The following is a 26,706-nucleotide window of genomic DNA, read 5'->3' as shown; positions in this document are numbered from 1 at the left end:
TTACTCTTTTTCCTAGGTGACCTTGTGGGATATATAAGCTAGAGTCTAGTCTAAATAAAGCTAAATTGGAGAGTCTAAATCTAACAGCTTAAAAAAAACTATAGTCCAATCAACCAGAGTGACTAGATAACCCAATTAGTGGTTAAAATGAAAGCTAAATGAATTTCCCATTTGCAGCCAAGATGTCCTGTTTCTGAAGCGTAGGCTTCTTTGGTAGAGGATTTGGGTGAGGAAGGACAGCACTCACCTTTAGGTAAACAAGGGAATTTCATCATCACCAAGCAAGAGTGCTTCTGTGCTATCAAAACCCTGCTCTTCAAGTGCTGATAATGACTCTGTAAATTATAGCTCTTAGCCAATTCTCAGGGTAGAGTTCATCTTCTACTTTAAAGGATTTTTTCCCTGCAATATAATTTCTCCTTTTTCTCTTTCAAGGTACTGCATTCTATAGCTATTCCTTTAGTCATTTTACTGATTCCTCTGCAGGGAATATAAACCTCTCTTACCCCCAGCCCAATTACATTTCAAATGTTGGACATAGATGTATCACTTCTTACTAAAGGGGGTGCAGGGTTTTGTTTCAGAAGAGAAAGGATTATGTATGCATTAGCTTGAAAACTGTGCTGTGTGTTTCTTTCAAAGAACTAGCTAAACAAGGCAGTAGGAGTGTCCAGATACGGGCACCTAGGGCAATCTGCACAGTGGGGTTATTGGTTTTCATATCCAGACTGAACTATAATAATCAAAGCACATCTGGGCAACAGAGGAAACCTAACATTCAGAGTTTGGAATCTGACCCTATTAGCAAAAATTCTATTTCTTTGAACATTTCTGCCTTGTTTAAAGTGATGTTGTTTAGCAATTTCATTCATCCTTTCAATATTCTTGTTAGGGATAGGAGGGCAGGTATTATTACTTAAGTCAAGAGAATTGAGTGACGTGCCTAGAATATAGAACATTCAACTTTTAACTTAGGAGACCTTGTTTCAAGTCTATGTATCTCTCTTTCTGCACGCAGGCGTTTGCTTAAAACAAATACATAAAAAGGCAAGGAAAACAAGGAAACTATCAAATCCTATAGTAATTCACCACAGGGAGAGCAATAATCATTTTTCATAAGAATCTTTTCTTCAATGCTGAGGAGCAGAGCAAATAAACAGAGGTAATTCCCCCTTATTTATTCTATCATTTGTTCTACATGTAATTGAGGACACAGAACATACATTGCATCGAACTAGGCACAATAAGGAGTACAAAGGAAAGCTTCACTGCAGTTAAAGAAATAAGACGCACATGAAAAATTAAGTGCAAAGCAAGATTAAGTGTGAAAATGAACAGCGCTGGGCTTCAGATTAAATAGAGATGGAGTAGGCAGGGAAGACTTCATGAAAGAGGTAATCTTTGAGCAAGATTATAAGTAGGTTGGATTTCAAGAGGCAATGAAGAAACTAAGGATAGTATAAACAAGAGTCATAACATAAAGACACAGGGGGATGCACAGAAATGCACAAAACTGAGCTTGAGAGTAAGTCTGTATCAACTTTGTGGAGTAGACGGCTCCTGTTGGAGAACGGTGAAAAGTCAAGTCAGAATGGTGAGCCACTGGATAATTTTGAACTGGGGAATCATAACATGGCGGCAGTGATGTTTTATCAAGAAAAATGGAATGGCAGTAAGCAGGCTGGTTTGGAGAAGAAAGAGATTAATAGGAAGGAGATAAATTAGGAAGTAAATATATAACCCAGACTTTAAATATTCAGGGGCCAAACAAAGATGATGGCAATGAAAAATAAGAGAGCTATTGCTAATCACAGTATGAAGGGAGTTTGTAAAACTGATTAGTTATGGCCAATAAGGAAAGTGAAATTTGCATGATGAGGAGAATTAAACCATCAATACTCAACAAATGTGGAAGTCAGGAGCAGTTTTAGTAGTTTTATAATCCATTGCTTTCTCTTTCCTTTCTTCACCTCAGAATGAGTATCACCTAGTTCCCTCATGGCTATAATCTATACTTCAGAACAATCTCTTTCATGAGGACACATCACATTCTTAACCAGCTGCTTCTCAGGCACAAAGCAAAGAAAACCCAACCAAGATCCATCTCTAGCTGTGATCAAGGACTGAACTGGGAGTCAAGAGGTCTGAGCTGCAATTTAGACTTTACTAGGGATTCATTCTGCTGACTGGGGTTGGAAAGACCAGCTTGTGGATTAGCCTTCCCCAAAGTATGTTCTGCAGAACACTAAACCCTGAAGATACTTTTAGAGAAAATACTTCCATAATTAAACTTGTTTGCAGACATCACAAACTCTACTTCCTCTTGGAGATCACAGAACTTATTGGCATAGCGAAGTATTCCCTTTCTGGCACACAATACTGAGACATCCCTCAGAACTAAGACCCTACCAAGGAAAAATAAACTATCTCCTAACTAAACAATAATCTACAGCTATGGAATATGGAGAGTGATCCAAACCAAGACAGCAAAAAACAAAAAAGGAATATAAGGCAAAGGAAGAAAATGAAAAGGGAAAAAATATAATTAGGTAATTAGAAGTAAATGGCGGTCAATTGAGATTGGAATGAGATACAGGAACTTCCTGTGAGGAGAGAGGTCAACACAGGCAGCACAGGTCTCCCTATGCTGCGAATGACCACCACTGGACCCTTTTCTCCTCTTAGTATTGTGGTCATCTGACCTTGCTGAAGGAAAGGTAGCTGTATCCATACTGTCACTTAGAGTTAAACTTTCGGATTTTGAATGGGTGTTCACATTCTCCTTAGAGATTCTAACTCCAGGAAGAATGCAGCAAGATTAAAGGGTTCTTTCTAGATTCACTGACTGCCTCCAGGTGAAGCTGAGTTTCCAGGGTAAGTCAGAAATCAAAATTCCTTTGACTACAGTAAGAATGAAACCTGCTCTCTGAGTTCTTGGCAAATATTAAAAGCCTTGAGGAATACATTTTATTACTCAGAAAGTAAATGCATAGAGAGTAAGTGCTCCAGCCACTGAGAGGAGGAGATTATTCTGAAGTAAGTGGAACGCTGTAAACTATTTCAGAGTTATAAAGATCCTTACAACAATTTTTCAAAGCATTCTCATACCTATTGACTCATTTGGTCAACATGAATGTCCTTTGTGGTAAGTGGTTTTTTTTCCTAGTATTTTACAGATGACAACAGCAACCACCGCCCCCACCACCTGGGAGGCATTGGGCTAGGTGTTTTACATTCATTGTCTCATTTAATTCTCATAGCAACTCTGTAAGGCACACACTGCAATGTCCATTATATAGCCAAGAGCCCACATGATAGAGCAAAAGACAGTGGCATAGGCTGCATTTGAACTGAGGTCTCTGGGATTCTAGAGGCTATACTCTACCATGTCTGACTTGTCAGAACCAGTTAAAAGCCCACCTGTGAATGTTCCCTCCCTTCCTGATTTGCTCACCTAGTTTAGTACTTTCTCCATGGTGCCATGTTACCGCAGGCTGCCTAAACCCTGCTTAAGCCAGTAACATTTCACCACTCTCAGCCACACTCTAAATCAGAAGTGGGCAATCTCTAGCCGGTGGGCTAAATCTGACCTGTTCCCTGCTTTTCTGTCTGGCCCATGAGCTAAGAATGTTTTTCACCTTGTTACACGATTTAAAGAAAATCAAAAGAAAAATGATATTTTGTGACGTGTGAAAAATATATGAAATTCAAACATCAGTGTCCATACACAAAGTTTTGTTGGAACACAGCCATGCTCATTCATTTACATTTTGTCTGTGGCAGCTTTCCTACAACTATGGCAGAGTTGAGTAGTCGCAAGAGACTCTATGGCCTGTAAGCCTAAAGTATCCATTATCTGGCTCTTTATAGAAAAGATTTGCTGACTTCTGGTTAAAATTCTAAAGGATACTTTTATTAATTTACTTTTTTAAACATAAGAAATAAAAGGAATCAGACTTTCATTGTACACACATGCAGAGGAGACAGAAACGCGAGCTGAAGTTTGGATCCCAGCTCTGCCACTCAGGAGCCGCAGGGGTGACTCTGCCCAAGTCATTTAGCTTTTCTGTTCTTTTGTTTGCCTCATTTGGAAATTAGAGCAGCCATCCCAAACTTGCAGTTCCATCATGAAGTTTTAATGAAGTAGTATGTGTAAAGCATCAAGCAAATAGGAGGGCCCTTTGGTAAATGGAATCTACCTGCCCATTGATGGGGCTTCTGTGTTGTTTGGCGTTAATGTCAGCATGTGCAGAGGGTTGGTAATTAGAAATCTTCGGTGATAGCTTGCAGATATATGAAATGAAACTGCCGCAAAGCAGATGGAACGATAGGATCAAAATGTACACAGCAAAATCTAGAAGTCATTTTCCCCCAGGTGAACCTGACTAACAATGAAGCTTTGACATGGTGATGGATTAAGCAATTGCAGTCAGTCGTTGAAGCCCAGCTATTCCACCCACCTACACCTAATGTGATCATGGTTAGAGTCAATATTCAAACTCAGGAGACTGCAAGGTGCATTAGAAATACTTAGTTGAACAAGCAGTTTCATCTTCCTTCTGCCAATATTCCAGGTAACCCTTATCTAATCCTTTTAAGGAAGCAAAAATAATTGCTCTTTCGTTCTGACTTGTCTGAGTTCTAGTTCACTTGGCATTTTATCTGTTCTTCAGTGATTAACACACTGACTTCAAAAATATCCTCAAATAATTTTCTTTTTTTTGGTCTAACAGCTAAAGCAACATTCATCTTCTTTTTCTCAATACACCTTGCTGAGAAGATTACAAAGATGAACTCTAGAATGGTCCATCTCACACCCTACTGATAAGTGTGCAGAGAAAAAAATCCTTCTTAAGATTAGATATCCAGGAGAACTTCTCTGGTCATCAAAGCTCTCAAAGAACCATACTCAGTCCTCAGGTGGGGAAAAATACCAACAACTGGCAAGAACTCTTTTTTTTGCCTTCTTAGTTTTATGAGACTTTGTCTTCCGTTACATACGCCTAAGTAAGGGACTGACCCAGGGCTAGCCTTTGTCAAGAGTGTGAAATTTGTTTCTGGTGTTCTGTCCAATACACTCTTTCCTAAAGTCTCTTTCCTCAGTTGAAAAATGCTCTCAGGCAGAGATAGGTTTTAGTCATTTATACCTTATCCTCTATGATTTAAGAAATCATACTCCTGTTCATCCCAGACTAACTCATACACACACACTGGCTGGGGTGTGGAGGTACATTTTCTTCTTTTCTCTATCTTTCTCTCCTCCCCTCCCTTCTTCCTTCCTTCCTGTTTTCTATGCAGAATGAAAAAAATCTCGCTTCTGATTAAAAGATACCAGAAAGCAGATAGCCTAGTGTAGAAGGGTTTTGGATAGAGCAGTATCACCCTAAAATTGAAACTTTTTAGGGACTATTTGCTTTAGAAACTGGTTGGCACTGCTTGACCCACGGGGAAAAGTTGGAAGAAGTGGAGAGGGCCAGAAGAAGCAGAAGGGGGGGGTGGGGGGGCGTATATCAGTTACTGCTCACAGCAATCCAACCAAGCAGGGTTGTATTAAAAACCGAAAAACCTGAGGCTCAGAAGAGGTTAAGTAATTGTTGAAAGTCACTTAGAAGCAAGTGGCTCCTTAGGAGAGCTCAGGTACATTGGCCTTTTCCTGTGTTTATAATGACCTAATTAAACAGACTGTGCATGGGCACATTCTTCCCCATAATCAGGAATAGCTGTCTCATCTGAGGCAGTGTAGCCAAAACACAGAGCTGACCAGTTATTTTCCCTGCCGCTGCAGCTGCCTCTGGGTAGGAACTGAGGACTCATGTTGTCAAGGGAAAAAGTAGAAACAGAACCAACCAAGCCTGTGGCCATGTGTCCCTGAGTGAAATCTGAAATGCAACACCAACACGTTTGAGTGTAGATATGATCACCAGTGGACTGAAAAGATGATCACCTTCTGCAACAACATAAGAGTCATCCATAGCTTTGGGGGACCGAGATTGAAACAGGCTTCCAGAATAGCAGCTTCTGTTTAAAATCCTTGAAATAAAAACACTGAGGATATCTACAATCTCTGAGCCACAACTTGCCACTTTCCAGGGGAAGTAGTTAAACAGTCCTTTCCTCTTGCTCTAATGCTGTCAGACATGGGTTTCGGGGTAAGAACACTAGACTATGAGTAAAAAACACCTGATTTCTAGTTTTGGCTCTGGTTTCAACTCTCTGTGAAACTTTGTGCAATTCTCTTTCCTCTCCATACCCCAGGTTCCTCATTTGCAAAATAAAGAGAGTGAAATGATGTCTAAGATCTCACCCAACCCTAAAAGTCTCTCTACTTCCTATTAAAATAGTTCAGTAAAAATTCAAAGTTGGGAATCACTTTTTCTAGCTATATAAAAGATTATCCTGTATTTCTCCTCTCTCCACCTCTTTGCTTCTTTCCTTTCTTCCTTTCTTCACACCCCTTCCCCTCTCCTCCAACCCTCTCTTCCCCCATAAAGCAGAATCTCAGTTCAGGAATTATTTGCTGTTGCCTCCAAAGCAACAAGGACTCTTGCATTCTTGAATTCTGTGTCCTCAGGAGTCACACGTCATGTAGTCACTTAAATCAAAGCCATCTTTCTGCCTCCAATGCTGGATCTTCTAAGTTCCTACTTTTTCTTAGTTTTGCTTTTCCGGTTCCACCAAAGAGAGTAGAGAACTCAAGAGCAGATATGTTGAAAACACTAAAAAGCCTCCCTTTCGCCTTTGGATTCAGGTTTCCGTACTGCCCTTCCCTGACAGAGGCTCAGATAAACTCTTACTAAGATTCTGGGAGAGCCGCAGGGCAGGAGCGTTGGGCTGGGGGAGTTTGTTTTATTCAAGCCTTCAATCAGGGCAGAAATATCTCAGCCCAACAGTTATCAGCCTTATGTCAAAATAATAATAACACGCAACACACAAATGCCAGCCACGCAGTTGTTCCCGCTGCCTCTGATACTCACAGTTCAAGCGCATTCCTGGGGAGGTCGGAGGGAATCTCTGTCACCTTGCTCTCTTGGCAGAGGAAAACTCTGTTAGAGCAGTGACAGACCTGATGATGACATCCTGAGCCCAAGCTCAGGAATGCCAACAAGGAGACCAGGAGCAAGGCCATGCTTATTTATCCATCCACCTGCTTTCTTCCTGCATCTGCAGAGAAAAATCTCCACAGATTTCAGAGCCTCCACACAGAGCCCTTGGAAGAGATCCGCCTTGAGAGTGGAGAGTCACATGACCCACCAAATGATGCTTTTTTTTTGTCACTTCCAGACAAATAGCACAATTCCTCTGTGCCAGCAGTGATTTCCGGGGCAAGATAATCTACTCCCTTATCTTTCAGGATCGGTTTCTTATGCCCTGACCCAAGGAAGAGAGCAAATAGAAGCTCGATGTATGTCTGGAGTAGTTCACATTCTTTCACTGCAGAAGTGTCCCTGCTGGTCACCATTCTCTTTTCAGAAGAATGACATCATTGACTTTCTCCAAACAAAACACAACCTACAATATGACACATCACTAAGAGTGCCACTAAGTGAAGAGCAGGGACCTGTTTCTAGTCTTGGCATCACCTTCTCCTTCCAGCCCGCTTGATAGAAAACCCGAACTTCTGGGTTCTGGTCATTGATCCTCTTTCTCTCTGTAATTAATAACTGTGAATGGCATTGCTCAGAAGACAGGCGGGTGGGGTAGGGAGCCCGAGGCAGATCTCTGTGGGTGGGAGGCACTCTTGACTGGGTTATCAGCTGAGATAACTGACTAATCCAAGTGATCTAAGGAGCGGCTATGTTTTCAGTGGGGATTTAGTAAATGCCAGCGGTCCACCCGCTATTGCGTATCCTTTCTCGATTCTCTCATCTCCATGTTCTGAGGATGGCACAAATGAATTCATTTAATCTATTCTTTTAACTTAGTTTTAAGTGTTCCCTGTAGGTAACAATCCTGGCACTTTTGTTGCCATTTCCAATCTCCTTGATGGTGAGGCATCTGAGGAAATTTTGGCAACACTTTTAGCAAAGTGGCTTCTACTTTCAACTCCACAATCCATGCAGATTAAAAGCAGAATATTGTCTAAGATCCTGCTTACAATTTATTACTTGCTAAAATTAGTTTCAACACTATCTTTAGGTAATTAGTTGCATAAATTGAGTTATGTGAAAATGCTAAACATGTATATCTCACTCTGTCTCCTCCCTCCCTCCCCTCTGCCTCACCAGGGAATAATGACATGTAATGAAATGATTAAGTTATCATTAAGGGGAAAACAGAAGCAAGTAACTTTTAGCATAAAGTTGTTCCCTAACTTCTCCTGGGAGTAACTCATTCATTCTAACTCCAGGATTGGAAGATCGAGGCAGTATCTGCATGGTCTCCATATTGTTAACAGTTTTGGTGAACACGAACAGTAAAATTATTTCGCTCCATTAATGAATTTCAATTATTTGACCCTTGGAAGCACAGTCATTCGCATGCGGAAGGGATTTAATTCAATCAACCAACTAATGCTTAAAGTTACTTTAATATCTTCACATTAATTTAAAAGGGTTTACTTTCCTCTGCTTGACGAACTCCAGTGACAAAAAACTCATTATCAGTTGAACCTCCCACCTGGACCCCTGCCCCATAAATCCCCACTTAGATTTTGGAGAGCTCCAATTATAACTAAATTAGACTTTGTATAGTGAACAGAAATCTCTTTAAAATTGAGATTTTGATTTTGAAACTATGTCATATTCACAACTTACAGATAATGTAAGTAACATAAATGTAAACTATTGAGCAAAGAAACATTTGTGGACTGAAGAAATAGGACATAACCAATGCTATTGCGTGTACTTGTTTCTCCTCTCTTATTTCTCTTATGTTCCTATGCTGACAAGTGACCATTAATCTGAATTTTGTGTTTATTATCCCTTTTTAAAATTAAATTATCTTAGGGGCTGGCCCCGTGGCCGAGTGGTTAAGTGTGCGCGCTCCGCTGCAGGCGGCCCAGTGTTTCGTTGGTTCGAATCCTGGGCGCGGACATGGCACTGCTCATCAAACCACGCTGAGGCAGCATCCCACATGCCACAACTAGAAGGACCCACAACGAAGAATATACAACTATGTACTGGGGGGCTTTGGGGAGAAAAAGGAAAAAAATAAAATCTTTAAAAAAAAAAATTAAATTATCTTAAAGTCTATTTTATCTGATATTAATATATATACACCAGCTTTTCATTTGATAAATATTTGTCTAGTATAATTTTTTCTATCTTTGGGCTCTCAACCTTTCTGTGTCTTTCTGTTTTAGGCATGCCTCTATAACCACTTATTAACTGGATTTTGTGTTTTAATCCATTCTTACAATCTTTTTTAACAGATGACCTCAATAATTTACATTTATTCTAATTATTAATCTATATAGATGCTTTTTTCTACCATGAAACTTGCTTTCTATTTTGTTCTAATTTTAAATGCTCCATTTTTTCCATTCTTGCTTTTTATTTGTTGACTTTTTGTGTTTGTTTTCTTTATTGCTTTTGTGTTGTTTTTTTTCTCATTCTATTTTGTTCCAGCTACTGTTTTAGATATTATATACTCTCCTTATTAATTTTAATGGTTGTTCTCAAAATTTTACCTTGTACCTTTACCTTATTCTTATATCTTTTACTTAAAAAGTTTGATTTTATCAGTATTTAAAATACCCTCTTGAAAAATGCATGGACTTTAAATTTTTAAGCCTACTCACTGGCTAGATAAAATGCATTTATTGTTATCTAGTATTTCAATTCTGTCATTATAATATATCCTCATTATTTTATACCTTCAATATTTACTTAGATTCTCTGCCACTTTGGAGCATATCACTGGAGTTCCTAGGAGGCCGTTTTATCCTCATTTGCCTTTGCAGATACTGTATTCGAAAGCTTTGGAAAGCATGCCTTGTGACCAAATATAATCTCTTTCCGAAGATAATTTTAAAATAATTGAAGACAGCTATTTCCAGTAATATGCTGGTAAATGTTTAACAATCAGCTTCCCAGAAAAAAAGTCCTTATTTGTATCATTTGTTAATTTCCATGGTGTAAATTCTCCCAGCATAGTTTATGTCAAGCTTTGAGTGTGATATCAAACAGCTTGTAAAATTCCTGAGCATTTGTCAATCTGCTCTTATCAGCTGGTAAGAGCTGGTCCTCGCACATCACTGGCTACTTTGTACCTCTTGAATCACCTTCTAGGTAACCCCCAATTCCTTCAGCCATTCCTTATCTAACATAGCTTTGAGAGTGCTACAGTTTATCTGGATCTTCAGTTTAGAATAAGCTCCGTCATGGGCTGCTCTACCTCAGGGCTGAAGCCTAAAATGGTGTTCTAGGTTGTTTAGCACCATCACGGGCCTATGAGCTTTATGAGAGTCTGGCCAGACAGAACATGTTTTAGGGTATGAATATATATGGCCTGTTCTCAGAAGCAGTTATCTGGAGTTGCACTCTTTTCCTAAAGTGAAGAGAAACATCTACTCATGCCATCATCAGAGAATTGGGCACAGCAATTGTGGCAGCAATGTTTGACCTTGGTACTGGATAAAGAAAGGAAAAAACCTTCTCTAATATAAAAGGGAACCACATGTGGGAAATGAGACTCTAACAGCTTCCCAGAAGATTAGTAGTGATAAACTTGAATTAAATGCCTTATTACTGAGTGGTCAGTCCTGAAAAATTATGTGTAATATAGATTCCTTTCTACCCCCTTAATCTCCCACCTGAACTTTGTCATCCTTTTTATCTGTTCACTAGCTTCCCTGGCCTTTTCCTTTATTGTATTTCACAAAAGTTTTCTTTGGAGGTCATTTGCCAGTTCTTCCTTACATTAGAGGTCACCTTGTATTTGGCACTGCCTTTTGGTTGCTCAGACCTCCCTGTAGATTCCCCAGGGATGAAGACCTATGCAAATACCAGGTGTTGGTGATTATGCTTGTTGTCCTTAGGAAGGTGCTCTCAGGAATTCCCTTAGGAATCTTCTCTTAGGAATTCAAGGTCCCTTTTAGCTTCCTGATTTCATAAATTAAAGTTTTTCAAATCTCAGATATCTCCGATCTCAAAGATGAAGTAGCAGCATCTCTTCTCACCACTGGCCTGGAGGTCTCAACGTAGTTTTTTCAGGCAGCTTTTATTCTATGGCCTCTGATGGTCTCATAGAACCGTGTACAGTTCTTCACCAAGGAAGGTTTGCCACAGGTCAGAAATTTGAAATGGCTTATAAATAAATCTGAAAAATTAATTTCCAAGGCAATTTCCTTTCCTTTTCTGGGCAGTCATGTGAAGACAGGGTCTCTGAGGTCAGTGGGTGAACATCTGTGTGTCTGCTGGCTGGGCAGAAAGCTGTCCCAATCATGGAGAAAGTAGCCACGTAAAGGATAAAATCCTACAAGCAGGACTGTAAAATGAGGTGAGGTAGAAACCTTTGTATTAGAGACTCTTCTGCCAACAGGAAACTAGACGTAAAGACTAGAAGATGATATTGTTTCCTCTTGTATGTAGTGAGTCAGTCAGATTTTGATACAGATCAAGTAACTCCAAATCATCATTCTTAAAACAACCACCATTTATTTTATCCATGATTCTGGGGGTTAGCAGTTTGGTCTGGACTCAGTTGAATGGTTCTGGATTTGGCCACCTTCACTCAGGTGTGTGTGGTCAGCTATTGGGTCAGCTGGGGTCTGGCTGGCCCAAGATGGCTTCAGCTGGGATGGCTTAGCTCTGCTTCACATAGTCAGTCACCCCCAGTAGGCTAGCTTGGTGACGTTGACATGGTGACCTCCAGGAAGCTCAGAACTGGCACACCACAACTTCTGTTGCAATCTGTTGATCATGCCAAGTCACAAGGCCGGATCAAATTCTAAGGCTGGGGAGTCTGATGAAAGGAACACTAAAGGCACATGGCAAAGTGGTGCGCACGCACAGGTGGAAACAATTGCAGCCACTTTGGCCAGCTTTTACCACAGGTATCTAAGCATCTAGAGAGGACATCATTGTTTATGTTAGGTCATTTTTGCTTTTCTTTGTAGTGGTTTCTGAAGTACGAGTTAGGCCAACTAATAGAGATACTGACAATGGTAATGTTGAAGATTCGTTTTCAGCCTTTAGCAGTTTGTTCCATTGTTAACTAAGAAAGTTGCTACGCTATGAGGGAAAATAATGTAGGCTAGTCTTTTTAAAACCATGACTTTATAAAATGACCAAAGATATTTATTCTCCTTTCAGAAATATGTATTGGGTAGGCTTATGTTTATTTTTTAAAAAACAAATTCCTTTTCTCTTTTTATAAATTATCATGCGGTATTTTCAGTTGTTCATGTGACTCTAACATAGCCTTGCTGTAATATTATAGGCTTAGTGAAGTACCGTGAGACTGACGGCAGGAATAAAATTCCTCATGATATGACACGAGCATAAAGGTATCGTGTGTGAATTTTCAGTAAAACATCTTTAAACACTAAGTCTTTCAAGTAGCATCCCTGAATCCACATCATCAACATTAATTATAGTTCCTATTAGATGAATTTTTACACATTAGGCTTTATTTATTGATATTTTATTGTTATACCATGTAATTTGTAGTGAGAAATAGATGGGATTATGTAAACATAGTAGGCCATCACCTGTGAGCCTGGCACATCAGCTCCACAGGCAGTCATACCTAGCCTGATGGACCATGCACACCTTTGCATATTGAGACAGGATGGTCATTTAGTTCACAATGTTAATGAACCCTCTTGGGTTGAGCAGTGCATGACCTACACACCTGCACATGGTGGCCCTGCACTGGGGACTCAGGATGGGTGCCAGTGATGAGTGGTGAAGGTAGGCTTATTGAGCACTGACAGTGGAGGCTGAGGAGAGGCATTTGACAGTTCCCAGAGTGTTGGGGAGGTGGTCCAGAGAGGTATCCTTTAGGACGCTGTGCAGCTGATCATCTGTGTCACCTATCCCTGAGGCCAGCAAAGGGAGGACAGGATGCTGGAGTTGGGAGACCTTGGCTCTGGTCACAGCTTTGTCATGCCTATGGGATCTCAGGAGAGTTTTAACCATCTGGAAGTTAGTTTCTTCTCCTTTGAAATGTGGATGTAAACACTTAACTTACGGGGCTCTTGTGAAGACAGAATGCAATGCACACGTGAAAGCACTGTGACAGAGCCCGGTGTGAACGTACGATATTCTTTTCCTCATAGTTGTTGCGGTGAAAGGGAAAGGTAAACTGCTCATCACTGGAAAAGCAAATCCTTTTCATGACAATTTTCCAGTTTGTTTATGTGGTGAAGTGGTATGGGGACAACTTTGGTCACATGATTGTTTGAACCTGCATGCCACTGACTGCCTGAGCCAGTCAGCACAATTATGCCATGGGCGACGCATACCTTCACTCACCCCTGTCTCCCCTTTTGCACCCTTTCTCCCACACAGGACTTGGGGAGTTCGAGGCCGATGTGTTGTGGGCAGAGAGATGATGTACCCTCTCCAACTTGTCCTTGACCACTTTGGATAACAAATGAAATGTACGGTCAAATTTATATCAACAGAAATGTTACCATGAAGACTAATGATAGGTGAAGGGGAGGCGTTCTAGAAGGCTGGATGGGCAGTTAGGTGCTGCTTTTGAGTCAGCAAAGTGGATTTTGAAATTCTTGCATTTGTTTAATATCTCATAGAGAGACATAGAAAGTCTCAGGCTCTTTTAAAAACAAAATGGAGTGGATTCAAGTCACATTTTAGTCATTGTAAATGATGTTTAGGTTAGTGCTTTGACCCCCAACATTTCTAGCTTTCAGAGTAAGCAGAAATTGAAAGGGAGCTTGGGAATTGAGGTACAGTGATATGAAGGCCAGATGCTCCATATGTTCAGACACCAGCAGGGGCTGGGGAGAGAGAGGTGAAGTGGCTGCATCTACTCACTGGTTTGATCACTGGAAGTTACATGAGAAATTCAAGGCAAATGGCTGCTCTTAGGAATGCTTGTAGTGAAGCCAGTATTAATATAAATCTATACTTGACATCTACAAAGAATTTTAGCCCTAGGAGTTGGTATATATTGAAGTCTAGGATAATGCCCCTTCCACTGAGGATCTTAAACATTTAGTTACAACAACAAGACTAAAACATATGGCATTCTTTCCTTTACAGGAATATAATCAAGAGTTAAAGTAGTGCATTATACTTAATGACAAACTCTGTTTCTGTACTACTTGAGGAGACGCTGATTTTAAGCTGAGTCTCCATCGCAGTGAGGATAAGTAGATTTGGCAATTTTCTGGCTTATCTGTTTCCTGCATCTAGTTAAACCTCTCAATCAAACCCTCAGCTAAAAAAATATTTAAAATATGTATATATATGCAGTATATACACACATTCAAAACATAACAGCGTCTTGGAGTAGGGTCGTTGTTTACGAAAGCATGAATACCAATTGCCAGCAACACAGCACTGCAAGCCGAAAACCCAAGGCCTGTTTTCTATTTTCATTCTTTGGAATGAAGAAAAGTAACACCAACATTCCATTATTTATGAATGTGGTTAAACAAAAGAGGAGCAGTGAAATTTCACTGCTTTCAAAGAATAATTTATTTTGACTCCACATAGGCCCTCGCGCCTTTGCCATACGATGATGTCCCCTTACCTGTGGACACCGCGGGCAACCCTGATACTGTGTTATCTTGATGACTTCTTGGGCAAGGGGTAAAGCTGGGAGGCCCTGGCCAACCGTGTTCCCTGGGCTTGGGAGGCAGCTGATTACTTGATCAGGCATGTATTGAAGGCCTGCTTTGTGTCTTGCACTCTGGAACACACTAGGTGCTGTGGAAAAAACTGAGGTATAAGGTGGCGATTCTGTCCTCCAGGGATTTGCTGACTCACAGGATTGATGAGAGGGAGGCATATAAAAATAGGGACCCACTGAAAAGATATGGAGAGCCATCTACTAAGTTGTTCAGAATTCAGATTTAGGCTATGAAAACAGCGTCTATATATTTTGTGCTAACTTTGCGCTAGACCCCAGACTAAACACTTTACTGACATAATCTCTGATCCTTACACTCACCCTACAAGGCAGCTCTGATTATTCTCATTTTGTGGATGGAAAAACTGAGGCTTAGAGAGGTTCAGTGAATCTGCTCTAGGTCACACAGCTGGTAAGTGATCAGCTCAGAATTCAAATACAAGTGCAGCAGCTCTAAAGGCAGCACCCTCTATGGAGGTGCAGCATTGCCCTGGAAAGGGAGGGAAGCCCAGGAGAGAGAGTCTGAAGCAGCAGGCTGAGGCTGGTTGACTGGTGGGCTCACGCAGTGACTTCTACTGGGCGCTGCTTGGTCACCCTTCAGAAAGAGGAGCCCCTTCCTCTGCCTTAGGGACCCTGGAAGATAGTGGTCCCTCATTTGTTTCTGCCAGGTGGTCCTGCTGAATCATTCCAACCTCATTGTGGCCAAATTACCTGCATTTATGCTATATGTTCATTTCTGTGGCTCTGACTTCTTTGAAATAGCTCAGCTTTAATGCTAGTTTTTAGAGTGAAGATTTGAAAGAAACCATTTAATTTATCATGTAAATTAGGGCAATTATGAGAACAAAAGGGGACTCTGTTAGTAATTATGCCAGTGCTATCCTGGGCACCCAAGTCTTATGATCACCCTACCAACATGGGATAAAGGGAGGCAGTTAACATGGAAATAAGAGCTATATTATTCAGAGAAGAACATCTCCAGGACAGGGAGCAGGCAGATGGAAGTGAACTTCATCTACCACAGCCATGGTTATTTGCTGTCTGATGTTAGGGCGTGAATTTGGGCAACTTCATCCCTTGACCTTCATCCGCCCTGTACTAAGCCAAAGCAGCTCTGATTTGTCACGTCAGAGTGACGTCCTTATGTGGAAACCTCTTGCTCACAGCCAAAGTTGTGAATTCGAACTGTTCTAACCTATAGGAATTAAAGACCTTCATATTCTTGAAGCACTTTTGGATTTTTTGCTTAAAATTTATAAATTGGACTGTACCAGAATCCACTGGAGTTTCTCTTGACAGGTAATCTAACCAAAGGCATTGCTAGAATCTGGCAAATATCACATATTGCTGGTCTGAGCCTCCAAAAGAAGGGAGGCGAGGAGTGGAGAGGGAAGAAGGAAGGGAAAAAAGGAAGAAGGGAGGGAGGAGGATAGTCTAGATGGCTTTCAACCAACAAAATCCAGGAACATCTTCCAACGTGGTGGTGGATTTCTAACCCAGGCCCCTCCTCTTTTCAATCCTTGACCCTCTTGTCATTTGTTCTTTTCTGGCTGACAAATGGGTGTTGATTCCTGACAGCATCATTGATCAAATGACATGTTGTCTTGTGTTATGTCTGATAATAAAGAAACATAAAAATGCTCCCTGGATTAAGTTGACAGTATCAATTTAGATAGTAGCTTCCAATCCTAAATCTTTCTGGGACTGACAGAAAATATCCTTTGTCTAAAACCTGAGTGCTTTTTTTTTTTATCACTAATGCCAAAAATAAAGCTTGATCTGAGATCAGCCTCCTCCACAATTTCCATCAAACTACCCCTAATGGGGAAAGGTGAGTTTTCTAAAGAAATCCCTGATAAAGTCAACATTTCTTTGCAGTCTCTTATTTTATATTATAAATCCATGAAAATTTTACATTCCATTTTACAATATAGCCGTGTTTACTTAATTGCCAAATTTCTCAAAATATCTTAAATAAGAGTTATATGCGGAGATGTGCCATTTTTATTCTGCAGTTTCACATTACCTCCGGCATAATACCACATCCCTCATTTGGGGAACGAGGGAATAAAAGCACCCCACAGCGGCTGACAGCGGGGAGTTCATTATTTTTGGAATCAGAGATCTAGAGTTTTGATTGTAAAAGTCAAATAAAAACCTGGACAGAATAATTTTGTTTCAAAACTTTTTTTTCTAAATACTTTGTCAGAAGACCAAAACTATGGTACCAGATAAACAAGCTACTCTGATGATGTCATTGCAACACAATATTAACCCGCAAGGAGCCAGGAAGAGGAAACAAGGAGACAAATATCATACTACAATCTTTGCACTAACCAAAGTTAATCTGTAGTGACTCTTTTCTCCCACATGGCTCCATAACCCCTAAATGCTTGTTTGTTCGCCAAAAGGATAATTTACAATTTGGGATTTCAGGACGCAGTAAAATTAACATAAAGTCACAAAATTTTATGTGAGAACTCTGAATTTGTCCTTTTCCCCTTTTTTAATGGAGATGCGTTTTTCCTTCTCTGAGGTAAGGACAGATGGGTATGAACATTGATGTTCTTGGATCAGACTTAAAAAACAGACGTACTTTCAAACTTTTTGATTTTATGATAAGAATACAATTAACCTCAGGATAAATCTGTTGACATAATGGACATAACATAGTGCTTCCCTATACACTATTGTCAGCATCCTAAAAACAGCAACAAACAGAAAAGAAAAATAAGTGATCATTCTTAAAACCAAACAAAACACAATAAAGCTGAAAATGTTGATAACATTAAAGGGAAAAAAAGCAAATATGATTTTAGAAAACATTCCCCATTTTCTTTAAATTGTAAGTAAGCGTGTGGATGTAGATGCTCAAATTTATCTTCCACCGTGGAATCCTTCTACATTTATCTCGTCGCTGGAATTCAGGCTTATCGCATGAGTGATTCTGATCCCGAGAATGCATCCCATTCCTACCATCTGCTCTGAGAACACTGAAAACACGAATGGCGTCTCAGCTCCAGCAATGCCCTTCCTTCATTGCCCAGACCCCTACTGAGTCTCCCATGTCTTGGACCCTATGCTTGATGCTGAGTAGTTGAAAATGGATGAGACATACTCTTTGTCTTCTAACATCACAGTTTAGAGTAGAGACAGACAGCTAGGATGTGCTGTGGAGAAGGAGGGATCAGAGGGGTTGCAGGAGAATCAGAAAAGCATGGGAGCAAAGGGAGGGGAGGCAATTCAGAGACGGAAGTGGTCGGCAGTGATAAGAAATCAGAAGGACAGAAATTCGCCCATTCGTTTTTTTTTTTAAAGATTTTGTTTTTTTCCTTTTTCTCCCCAAAGCCCCCCAGTACATAGTTGTATATTCTTCGTTGTGGGTCCTTCCAGTTGTGGCATGTGGATGCTGCCTCAGCATGGCCTGATGAGCAGTGCCATGTCCGCCCCCAAGATTCGAACCAACGAAACACTGGGCCGCCTGCAACGGAGAGCGTGAACTTAACCACTCGGCCCCAGGGCCAGCCCCTCGCTCATTCTTTTTTTTAACCGTGGAGGCGCTATTGGTGACCGTAGGTGGAGTAGCTCCAGTGATGTTTGTTTTGCTCTTCTTTTCCTGGCCTTCTGGGCACAGAAACTCTTGAGAAAATTGTGTTGTGTATATAGCAAACTTCTGCAGTTAAGAGAACAAAGCAGTCTGAGCCCAGCTATCAGCTAATTTCCCTCATTCACAGAGTCCACCTCATCCAAACAGGAGAAAATGCACAGATGCAGGTCTCAGAAGATACCTCCACCCGCTCCCCATCGAGAGAAGTCAATTCTGACTTTTATGACTTAAGCCATTTAAAACCTTTCAATAACTTGTCAATAACTTGAATGATGCTAAAGGAGAAATGGAAAGAGAGATGGCTTTTCCTAAATCTGACGCTTGCTTTGTTTTTGCCTCTTCAATCAGAAATCATGTTTTCCGATTTTTCTGAGTGAGCCGTCATCTTTCTTCATGAGACATAATGCACGGGTGATTCTCCATCAATCTCTGCTATAGGAATCCTGGTGCTGCCATCAGCCCAGGCGACGCAAGGAGGAAGCGAAAGCCACTTCACCCTGTTGATGGGAAAGATCACACAGGCTGAAACCCAGAGTGCAATCTTTTTCTTCCTTCTTAGTAGATTAAGTGAATTATATGATACTCTCTTTGCTCCTTTTTGGCATTCCAATCCCAGAGATTCATTTTTTTATTTGCATTCTTCTGATGCTTTAACAAATCTTAATTTTTTTTCTTCTTGTGTTAAATCTATTCATTTACTATATAAAGAGGGGGGCAAACCACAGTTCCCATGGAGCAATCCCGGCCTCCCAGCGGCCTGTGACTGAGGAGCGGCTTCTGCTATGTGATTGCTCATTGCTCTGGGTTAGCCAGTGGCTTGTTACAGAGGAGGCACATTTTAAGGTAACAGATACTTTCCTCTTTTTTGTTTTTTTGAGGAAGATTAGCCCTGAGCTAACATCTGCTGCCAGTCCTCCTCTTTTTCCTGAGGAAGACTCACTCTGAGCTAACATCCGTGCCCATGTTCCTCTATTTTATATGTGGGACACCTACCACAGCATGGCTTTTGCCAAGCGGTGCCATGGCCGCACCGGGGACCCGAACCGGCGAACACCCAGGCCGCCGAAGCAGAATGTACACACTTAACCGCTACACCACCGGGCCGGCCCTGATGTTTTCCTCTTATAAAGACCGATCACAAACCTGAGATGACTACTCATTCTTTGACCTCCGACTGTTAGAAGGCAACCCTTCCAACGTGCCCATCTTCCCTGCATCCTCCCAACATATACATGCAAATGACCAACTAGATTTTAGGTGCTTTGAAAGCAGAGGCTATGTTTTGTTTACCTTTATATCTCCAATTCCAGGCATCATGTCTGGCACATATAAATGATGCGTGCAACTGAGAAGTTCTACTTATTTTGCTCCTGAAATGGATGCAAAATAGTTATGTTTCTCGATCCACTTTTATGAAAGTCAATCTTTCTCCCAAGTTTCTTTTCCAAGGGGGTCCCCAATGAATGCTTACGTATTCTTCAAACTAGTCTTGGTAGTTACTTGTTACTTTATCCCCCAGCTCAGCTCCAAACAATTGCTGCCCCCAAATACCACATGATCATGTTGTCTTATAATTCAGTCCTCCAGCCTGCTGGCTCTTCCCTTACTAAGGATGGGCACTGTCTCCTCCATGAGGCCTTCAAAAGCACAGCTAAGGCCAGGCTCGTGTACAGATTGCTGGTGGAGCAATAAAAGGACAGTCTCAAGTTTAATATGCACTGTCACAAGCAGTGGCCTCTCCTAGGACCCACAGGCACTAATCTGTGAGCCTGGAGAGGGTTTTATCCCCTCTCCAGTACAAAAACGCATTTGTTTCAGGAGAACTCTAGAAAAGGTAGTTGAAATAATCAATAATATATTTCCCCAAGTGAGAGATATTCTAAGTGAAATAATGACATTTGAGGACAATTAATTATGAATCCTACTTTAGAACAGTTATCTAAATATTTCAAGGCCCAGCCTGCCTTCCAATGAATGGACCCAATTTACCCAACCAAAAATATGCAAACCAGCCTACACCATCTGCATTCACATTTGTGGGGAAATCACAGTTTTCTCTGAGAACTGTTGATTTCTCCCAAACCAAGAAAGTCTATTCCTAAAGATTCTCATAATTCCCAAATAGCAGTTTTCCCATTAAAATAAAATCAAAACACTCCAAGTTTGTCCCTATTGGCACCCCATAACATAAATATCTGTTGAATTAATAAATGGATTTTAGAGTCCTGTGATAAAAAAAAAAAAAAAATTACCCTTCATAAGTGCTTCTCAAACCAATGGCAAAATAGAGCAAATGGCAATGGCCAGAGAAGTTAATCTAAAATTCTGCATCGTCAGCAGTGTTACTATTACTGTTGTTGTTGTTGTTGCTATTTGTAAAGTCTGAGGTTTGAGTATTACATCTTAATAGAGATGCAAAACGGCTCTTGATTCTTGCGCCCCCTCCTCCCTCTCTACTCATATTAATAATGTGGAAATTCCCTGCTGCCACAGAGTCGGTAGGTCTGTTACTCAGATGAGGCAGTGTGCTTTCCTGAGAACAGCATGAACCGGGAGTCCAGCAATCATGCCTTCACATTCTGGATCTGTAGCTCCTCTTCTCAGTGCAGTTGGACAAGTCAATTCTTTGTGCTACAATTTCCTCATCTACTCAAGGAGGGTGATGAGGCTTGTCTCCCTATGAAGTAAAACAAAACAAGCCGATGTAGGACTCAGGGCCATTGCTTTCCTAACTGATATTCCTCAGGCGGAGAAAGATGCACGCTGGAGAACAGGAGTTTCGATGTTTGTGGTAAGGCAAGTAGAAACAGGACAGTGGGGCTGTGTTCAGGGTCCAGTAGAAAGGCACTGAGAAGGGAGCCTCTGCATGTGTTTGAGAGGTGACTCTAGAGGCTGTTTAATAGTAGAAAATCCTTGAAAGAGCTGTGCCACTCTCTACACCTGAGACGCTGGGAAATCAGTAGCCCTGGTCCCATGTTTCTCAAACTAGAATCCATGGGCATATGTCTTATAAAATAATTTTTTAAAGTTTGTATTTCATGTCAATGATAATTTGATAAATTAGCAAGCGTACTCTGAATCATTTTAAGATCACTCACTCCAGGGGCTGGCCCGGTGGGTGAGTGGTTAAGTTTGCGTGCTCTGCTTCGGCAGCTTGGGGTTCACTGGTTCAGGTCCTGGGTGTGCACCTACACACTGCTCATGTTCTATGTGGCATCCCACATAGAAGAACTAGACTGGCCTATAACTAGGATACACAGCTATGTTCTGGGCCTTTGGGGAGAAAAAAACAAATGAGGAAGGTTGGCAACAGATGTTAGCTCCGGGCCAATCTTCCTCACCAAAAAAAAGAAAAGAAAAAAAAAAGAAAAATCACTTATTCCAAGAACCATCACACAATTTCCATGTGGACATTTGCATTCATTTTTATAAATTTTATTTTAACTAAGTGAAGGTCAAATGCCTTCGGGGAGTGATGCACTAGTAAAGTATCACAGCAAGAAATGTAAAGGGAGAGCTGAGCCATCAGAGGCTGCAAGGGCCTGTATGCGCATCAAACTCAGACCAACAAGCTCCTGGGTGGGCACTCCCAAACTGCACAGACACCCGCTGCAGAACCCATCTTTGAATAAGCCAAACTGTCACCACTCATTCACTGTAAGCGTGGCCAGACACGTGAAATGGGACCTGCTTCTGGCAATCAGAGTTTATTTAACGAAAATTTCAATAATGCTGCAATCATAACCTTCTTTTCAAGTAAACAGGACAGCATTACAAAGTTATCAAATGACTCAATTAAAATTGACACGAATATTATTTGTTGGCAGCATTTGGAAACATGCGAAGTCTATTTATTGTGAACCAGCAAGCAAAGCCTTGAAATAATTAATAGCATACATATGCTAACAGGCATTATCTGAATTACTGAAGCCAAAATACATTCAAAAAATTATTAAATGCGGTACCTGACCCGAGGCTCGTCTTTCTCCTATTAAAACCCACTCTGAGGATCTAGTTTCAGCAGAACAACGTCTTCATCACATTGAATTAATGTTTTTAATTTGAATTTTATTGCTCTTATAGTTTAGCTATTAAATGTTTTTAATATATATATATTTAGTTTTGGATTCATGATTTTAGAAGGAGTTTATAGCTAGTTTTATATTTGTTCATAGTTTAATAAAATTGTAATAAAAACAACTTAAGTCAATAGTGGAAGTGCACAAGATTTTTTTCTCCTTTAAAAGTCTGTGCATCATTTAAATTTGGGAGATATTATAATAGGAGTTAAGAGCATAGAATTTGAAATCAGGTAGATCTGGGTTCAATTCTGAGCTCTGGTGTTAAAAACGGTGTAAAGTTGAGTGTGTTAACTAACTAAATTGTGCTTCATTTTCCTGATTTGCTAAAAGAGGTATACTAATAATAGTCCTTTCATCATGAGGTTATTGTGAGGAATAAATGAGATAATGGTCTCTGGCACCTAGTAAGTGCTTAGTAAAAGTTAGCCATTATTATCATCATGATTGTGATCATGATCATCATCATTTTTTTAAAAACTTTGGTCTGAGGGACCCAAGAGATGGCAGAGCCAGTCAAGGACATAAGAGTTGCTGTAGAAGCAGCTGCTGAGAGCTGTAGTGTCAACAGGAGCGACATTGTTTAAGGATTCCTGGGCTGGAGCAGCCTCAGTAGCTCCCAGAGGGAATAGTTTTCACAAAGTAGCAGCCAGGTACTATCACCGTGTCCAGAAGCAGCTGAGGGGGCCAGTCTGGTGAGACTTCATTGCTTGGAGGTCCTACCCTCTCTACTAGCCATATAGCATAGGTTACCTTTGAGGAGGAAAGCCATGGGTCAGTCCCTGTTGTCTCTTTGCTGCTTCCAGAACTTTCTTGACAAGCTCAGCATGGCTGCCTGCCCTGAGCTCTAGCAATTACCCCTTGCATCTGGCCCTTCATATAGTTTTTCTGGTTGTGGCTCTTGATCTTGCTCAGATTTTGTCTATTGTGGCCATTCAAGGGACATCCCTCACTCACCTATTGTGTTGCCTGGGGCCCCTGTGGTTGACATTCCCTGTGGGTTCTTCCAACTCCCAATAAAGGAAACCAGAGACTTTCTGTGGGAATGAGATGGCTGGTGGGAGGATTTCATAGTGCAAATTATCTTTTACCATTGTTCTCCTCTTTTAGTGTCTGGAGGTTTCCTGAAATATAGCTATGAGTCAAAGACCTAACAGAAATCCTGATCAGCTTGTCCTGTGGGGGTTCCCTCAACTCTAGCTTCCCCCTGCAGTTGTTGGATAATAAGTTACTCAGACGTGGTCCAGACATCTCAGAGCTACTGCCCAGTGAAGTGGGGATGAGGGGGCGGGCACCCATAGGTAAAGCTGACCTGGAGAGATAGGAGATAGAAACCGCTGAGGATGATGGAAGAGAAGAAAAAAGGCAGGTTGTTGCAGCCTTGTCGACCACACAGAATGTTCACTGTGTGATGATTTTTTAAAGACCATTTGCAAAGCTGGTTGAACTCCTATGGAGCCAGCCTGATTCCTTATCACATTATCTGCAGCAAGCTTTTCTGATCCGGACGCCTGGTTAGAGTTGCATTAACATGTAGTGCACATATCCCTCTCTTCCCAAACCCACAAACCCCTCTGGACAGCTTTTTTCCCCTTCTTCTTTTTCCTAGAGCATCTCAAAGCCTTTCTGTGATCCCAGAGAGCATGATTTATTCACTACATATAGCATCAGGCTTCAAAGTATACTTTTTAAAAAGTAAAACTGCCTAAACCAACTGATGCTTTGCCTCTGCCTTTATTTTCATTATCTGGACAGCACCTTTAGCATCATTACCCACCTTGCTTCTTGGCCATCTTGTTGTTGGTTTGTTTTCCCTTCCCTGACCTCAATAATGTAACAGGAGCTCCTGCTGGCTTGCCTCAGGCGTGTCCCGCCCAAGAGTGCAGTTTACACATACAGCCACGTTCCATGTAAATGTCATCATTTTCCTTTTAAAGGTCTTCATGATCACAAATGAAAGGATATAGTAATATCTCTCTCACACAGTGTCAGCAACCACAAATTCTACGGGCAGAAGGTATTGACCACCTACCTGCATCCCTTTAGCACTTATTAAGATTTAGGAAGTACCCACACCTTCAGCCAACAATGTAACATTCTGAGCCTCAGTTTCCTCATCTACAAAAGAGGATAACTATCCAGTTCTGTGGTGAAAGAGACCTGGTGTATGCCCAGCACCTACCATAGAGAAAGGACTTGAGGAGCGATGTAAACAATTTCCTTAATCAGTGGCAGTGGTTTGTGATCCATGGTCTAGGTTGATGACATCATAGCCCCTGGCTCCAGCAGTTGCAGCCGGTCTATACATCAGGTGTGAGGAGCTCAGTCTGATACTCATCAGATTTGAGTTCAAATCCTGTCTTGGCCACTTCACCATGTGACTTTGGGCAATTTATTTTATCCGTGAGTCACTTCATCTCTCTAAACTTATTTCCTCGTGTGTAAAATGCAGACCGTGAAAGTGCCAACTCTGTTGTTTTTTGTGATGATTAAATGAGATATTGGATATAAAATATTTAGTTCGGTGCTTGATAAACACTTGTTTTTAAACTGAAACTTGTATGTATTAAGCCTTCCATTCTGCACAGCTGTAGAGAAATGCCGAAAAATGTGTGAAGGGGAAGAGGGAAATGGCCATAAGCAAAGTGAATCTAGTGTTTTCCAGAAAAACTTCTGTATTTTTTCATTTTATTATGAAGAATTTAATACATATGAAATAATAAATATAACATATATGAGCTATGAATCAGAATACTAAAATGATCACCCACGAAAACACCAGGAAAAATGAAAAGTTACCTAAACCCTTGAAAGGTCTATGAATTTTCCTAATTCTATTTCTTTGCCTTCCCTCAGAGCTACCCACTATCTCTGGTTTTAGTCCATTGCTTTCCTTCATGATGTTCCCACATATGTGTATAACTCTAAACAACAGATTGTTTACTTTTGCTTCCTTTTGAGCTTTATGAAAATGATATATATTCCTGTGAAACTTGCTTCTTGTTCAGTATTTGTTTCTAAGATTCATTCATGTCATGTGTGGCTTCTGTCCTTTCATTTTTATTGCTGCATAGTATTCCATTATCTGAGCATGCCATAATTAAATTATTGGTTAATTACTTAACCAATTAATTAATGGGTTAATTAAATTAACCATTCTCTTGTCAATGGTTATTTGGATTATTTCTGGCTTTTTTCTACTATGAACAATGTTGCCACGAATATAAACATTGCCATACATGTTTGCTGTGATACTCTAAGTGATGCTCTCCAATATGGTAGCCACTAGCCACATGTGGTTATTGAGCTCTTTAAATGTGGCTAGTCTAAATTGATATGTGCTATAAGTATAAAATACACACCAGATTTTAAGGATTTAGTACAAAAAATTTAAAATATCTAGTTAACATTTTTTATATTGATTTCATGTTGAACTGGTATTTTAGATATATTGCATCAAATAAAATATATTAAATCTATTATGAAGAGTAAGTTCACCTCTTTTGAAAACTATTTTCAATGCGGCTATTGGAAAATTTCAAGTTACATATGTGATTTACATTGAATTTCTATCATATAGTGCTGCTTTAGGGTATTCCTAGAGTGAAGCTTCTTAGGGTAGTATCTTAGAAGCATCTTAGGAGTCAAGTTTCTGGGTCATAGGGTTATGTTCACACAGCTTTACAAGATGATGTCAATTGTACTTCCAATTGGTTGTAGCAATTTGAATTTCCATCATTAGTGAATTATCCTTGTTGCTCCACATTCTTGTAATAATTGGTGTTGTCAGATTTAAAAATTTGTGTCATATTGCTGATTGTAAATTGCACATCATTGTCTTATTTTGTAATTCTCTGATTACTATCTAAGGTGAATATTTTCACCACATATTTATTAGTTGTTTGTTTTTCTCTTCTGGGAACTGCTTGTTAATATCTTTTGACAGTTTTTATGGGGTGTTGTTTGCCTTTTTCTTGTTGATTTTTTGAAGGCATTGAAAAATATAATCTTTGTTCTAATTTTTCTCACAATTTATGACTTGTTTTTCGTTTTCTTCCTGAAATCTTTTGATGAATAAAAGTTCTCAATGTTAATGAAATCATTAAAATTTTTTAAATCTAGTAAAATATTTTCCTTTTATGGTCAGCCTTTGTTTCTCTACCTTGAAGTCATAGAGACCTATTTCAAAATTTTGACTTCTACAGTTAAGTCTTTGATCCATTAGGGATCGGTTGGTGGGTGTATTGTGACCTTAGA

At 40.4% G+C, this 26,706-nt stretch overlaps 1 protein-coding gene across 3 annotated transcripts in view; it reads right to left on the bottom strand.

The window, feature by feature from the left end:
• The window catches only part of FSHR (follicle stimulating hormone receptor), a 167,321-nt gene extending 160,065 nt beyond the window's left edge, over window positions 1–7,256 (bottom strand). Inside the window, exon 1 of one of the 3 annotated variants that reach the window (XM_005599769.4) lies at window positions 6,975–7,256. In XM_005599769.4, coding sequence (XP_005599826.2) covers window positions 6,975–7,126 — 152 coding nt within the window. In that variant the 5' untranslated portion in view covers window positions 7,127–7,256. The remainder of the gene's footprint in view (window positions 1–6,974) is intronic. The other 2 variants (XM_023618414.2, NM_001164013.2) reach the window with 2 other exon arrangements.
• Between the last annotated feature and the right edge of the window lie 19,450 nt (window positions 7,257–26,706).

Source organism: Equus caballus, chromosome 15 (genome assembly GCF_041296265.1).
Source record: "Equus caballus isolate H_3958 breed thoroughbred chromosome 15, TB-T2T, whole genome shotgun sequence".
Taxonomy (NCBI): Eukaryota; Metazoa; Chordata; class Mammalia; order Perissodactyla; family Equidae; genus Equus; species Equus caballus.
The sequence above is the reverse complement of the archived record's forward strand: the minus strand, read 5'-3'. Positions and strand labels throughout refer to the sequence as shown.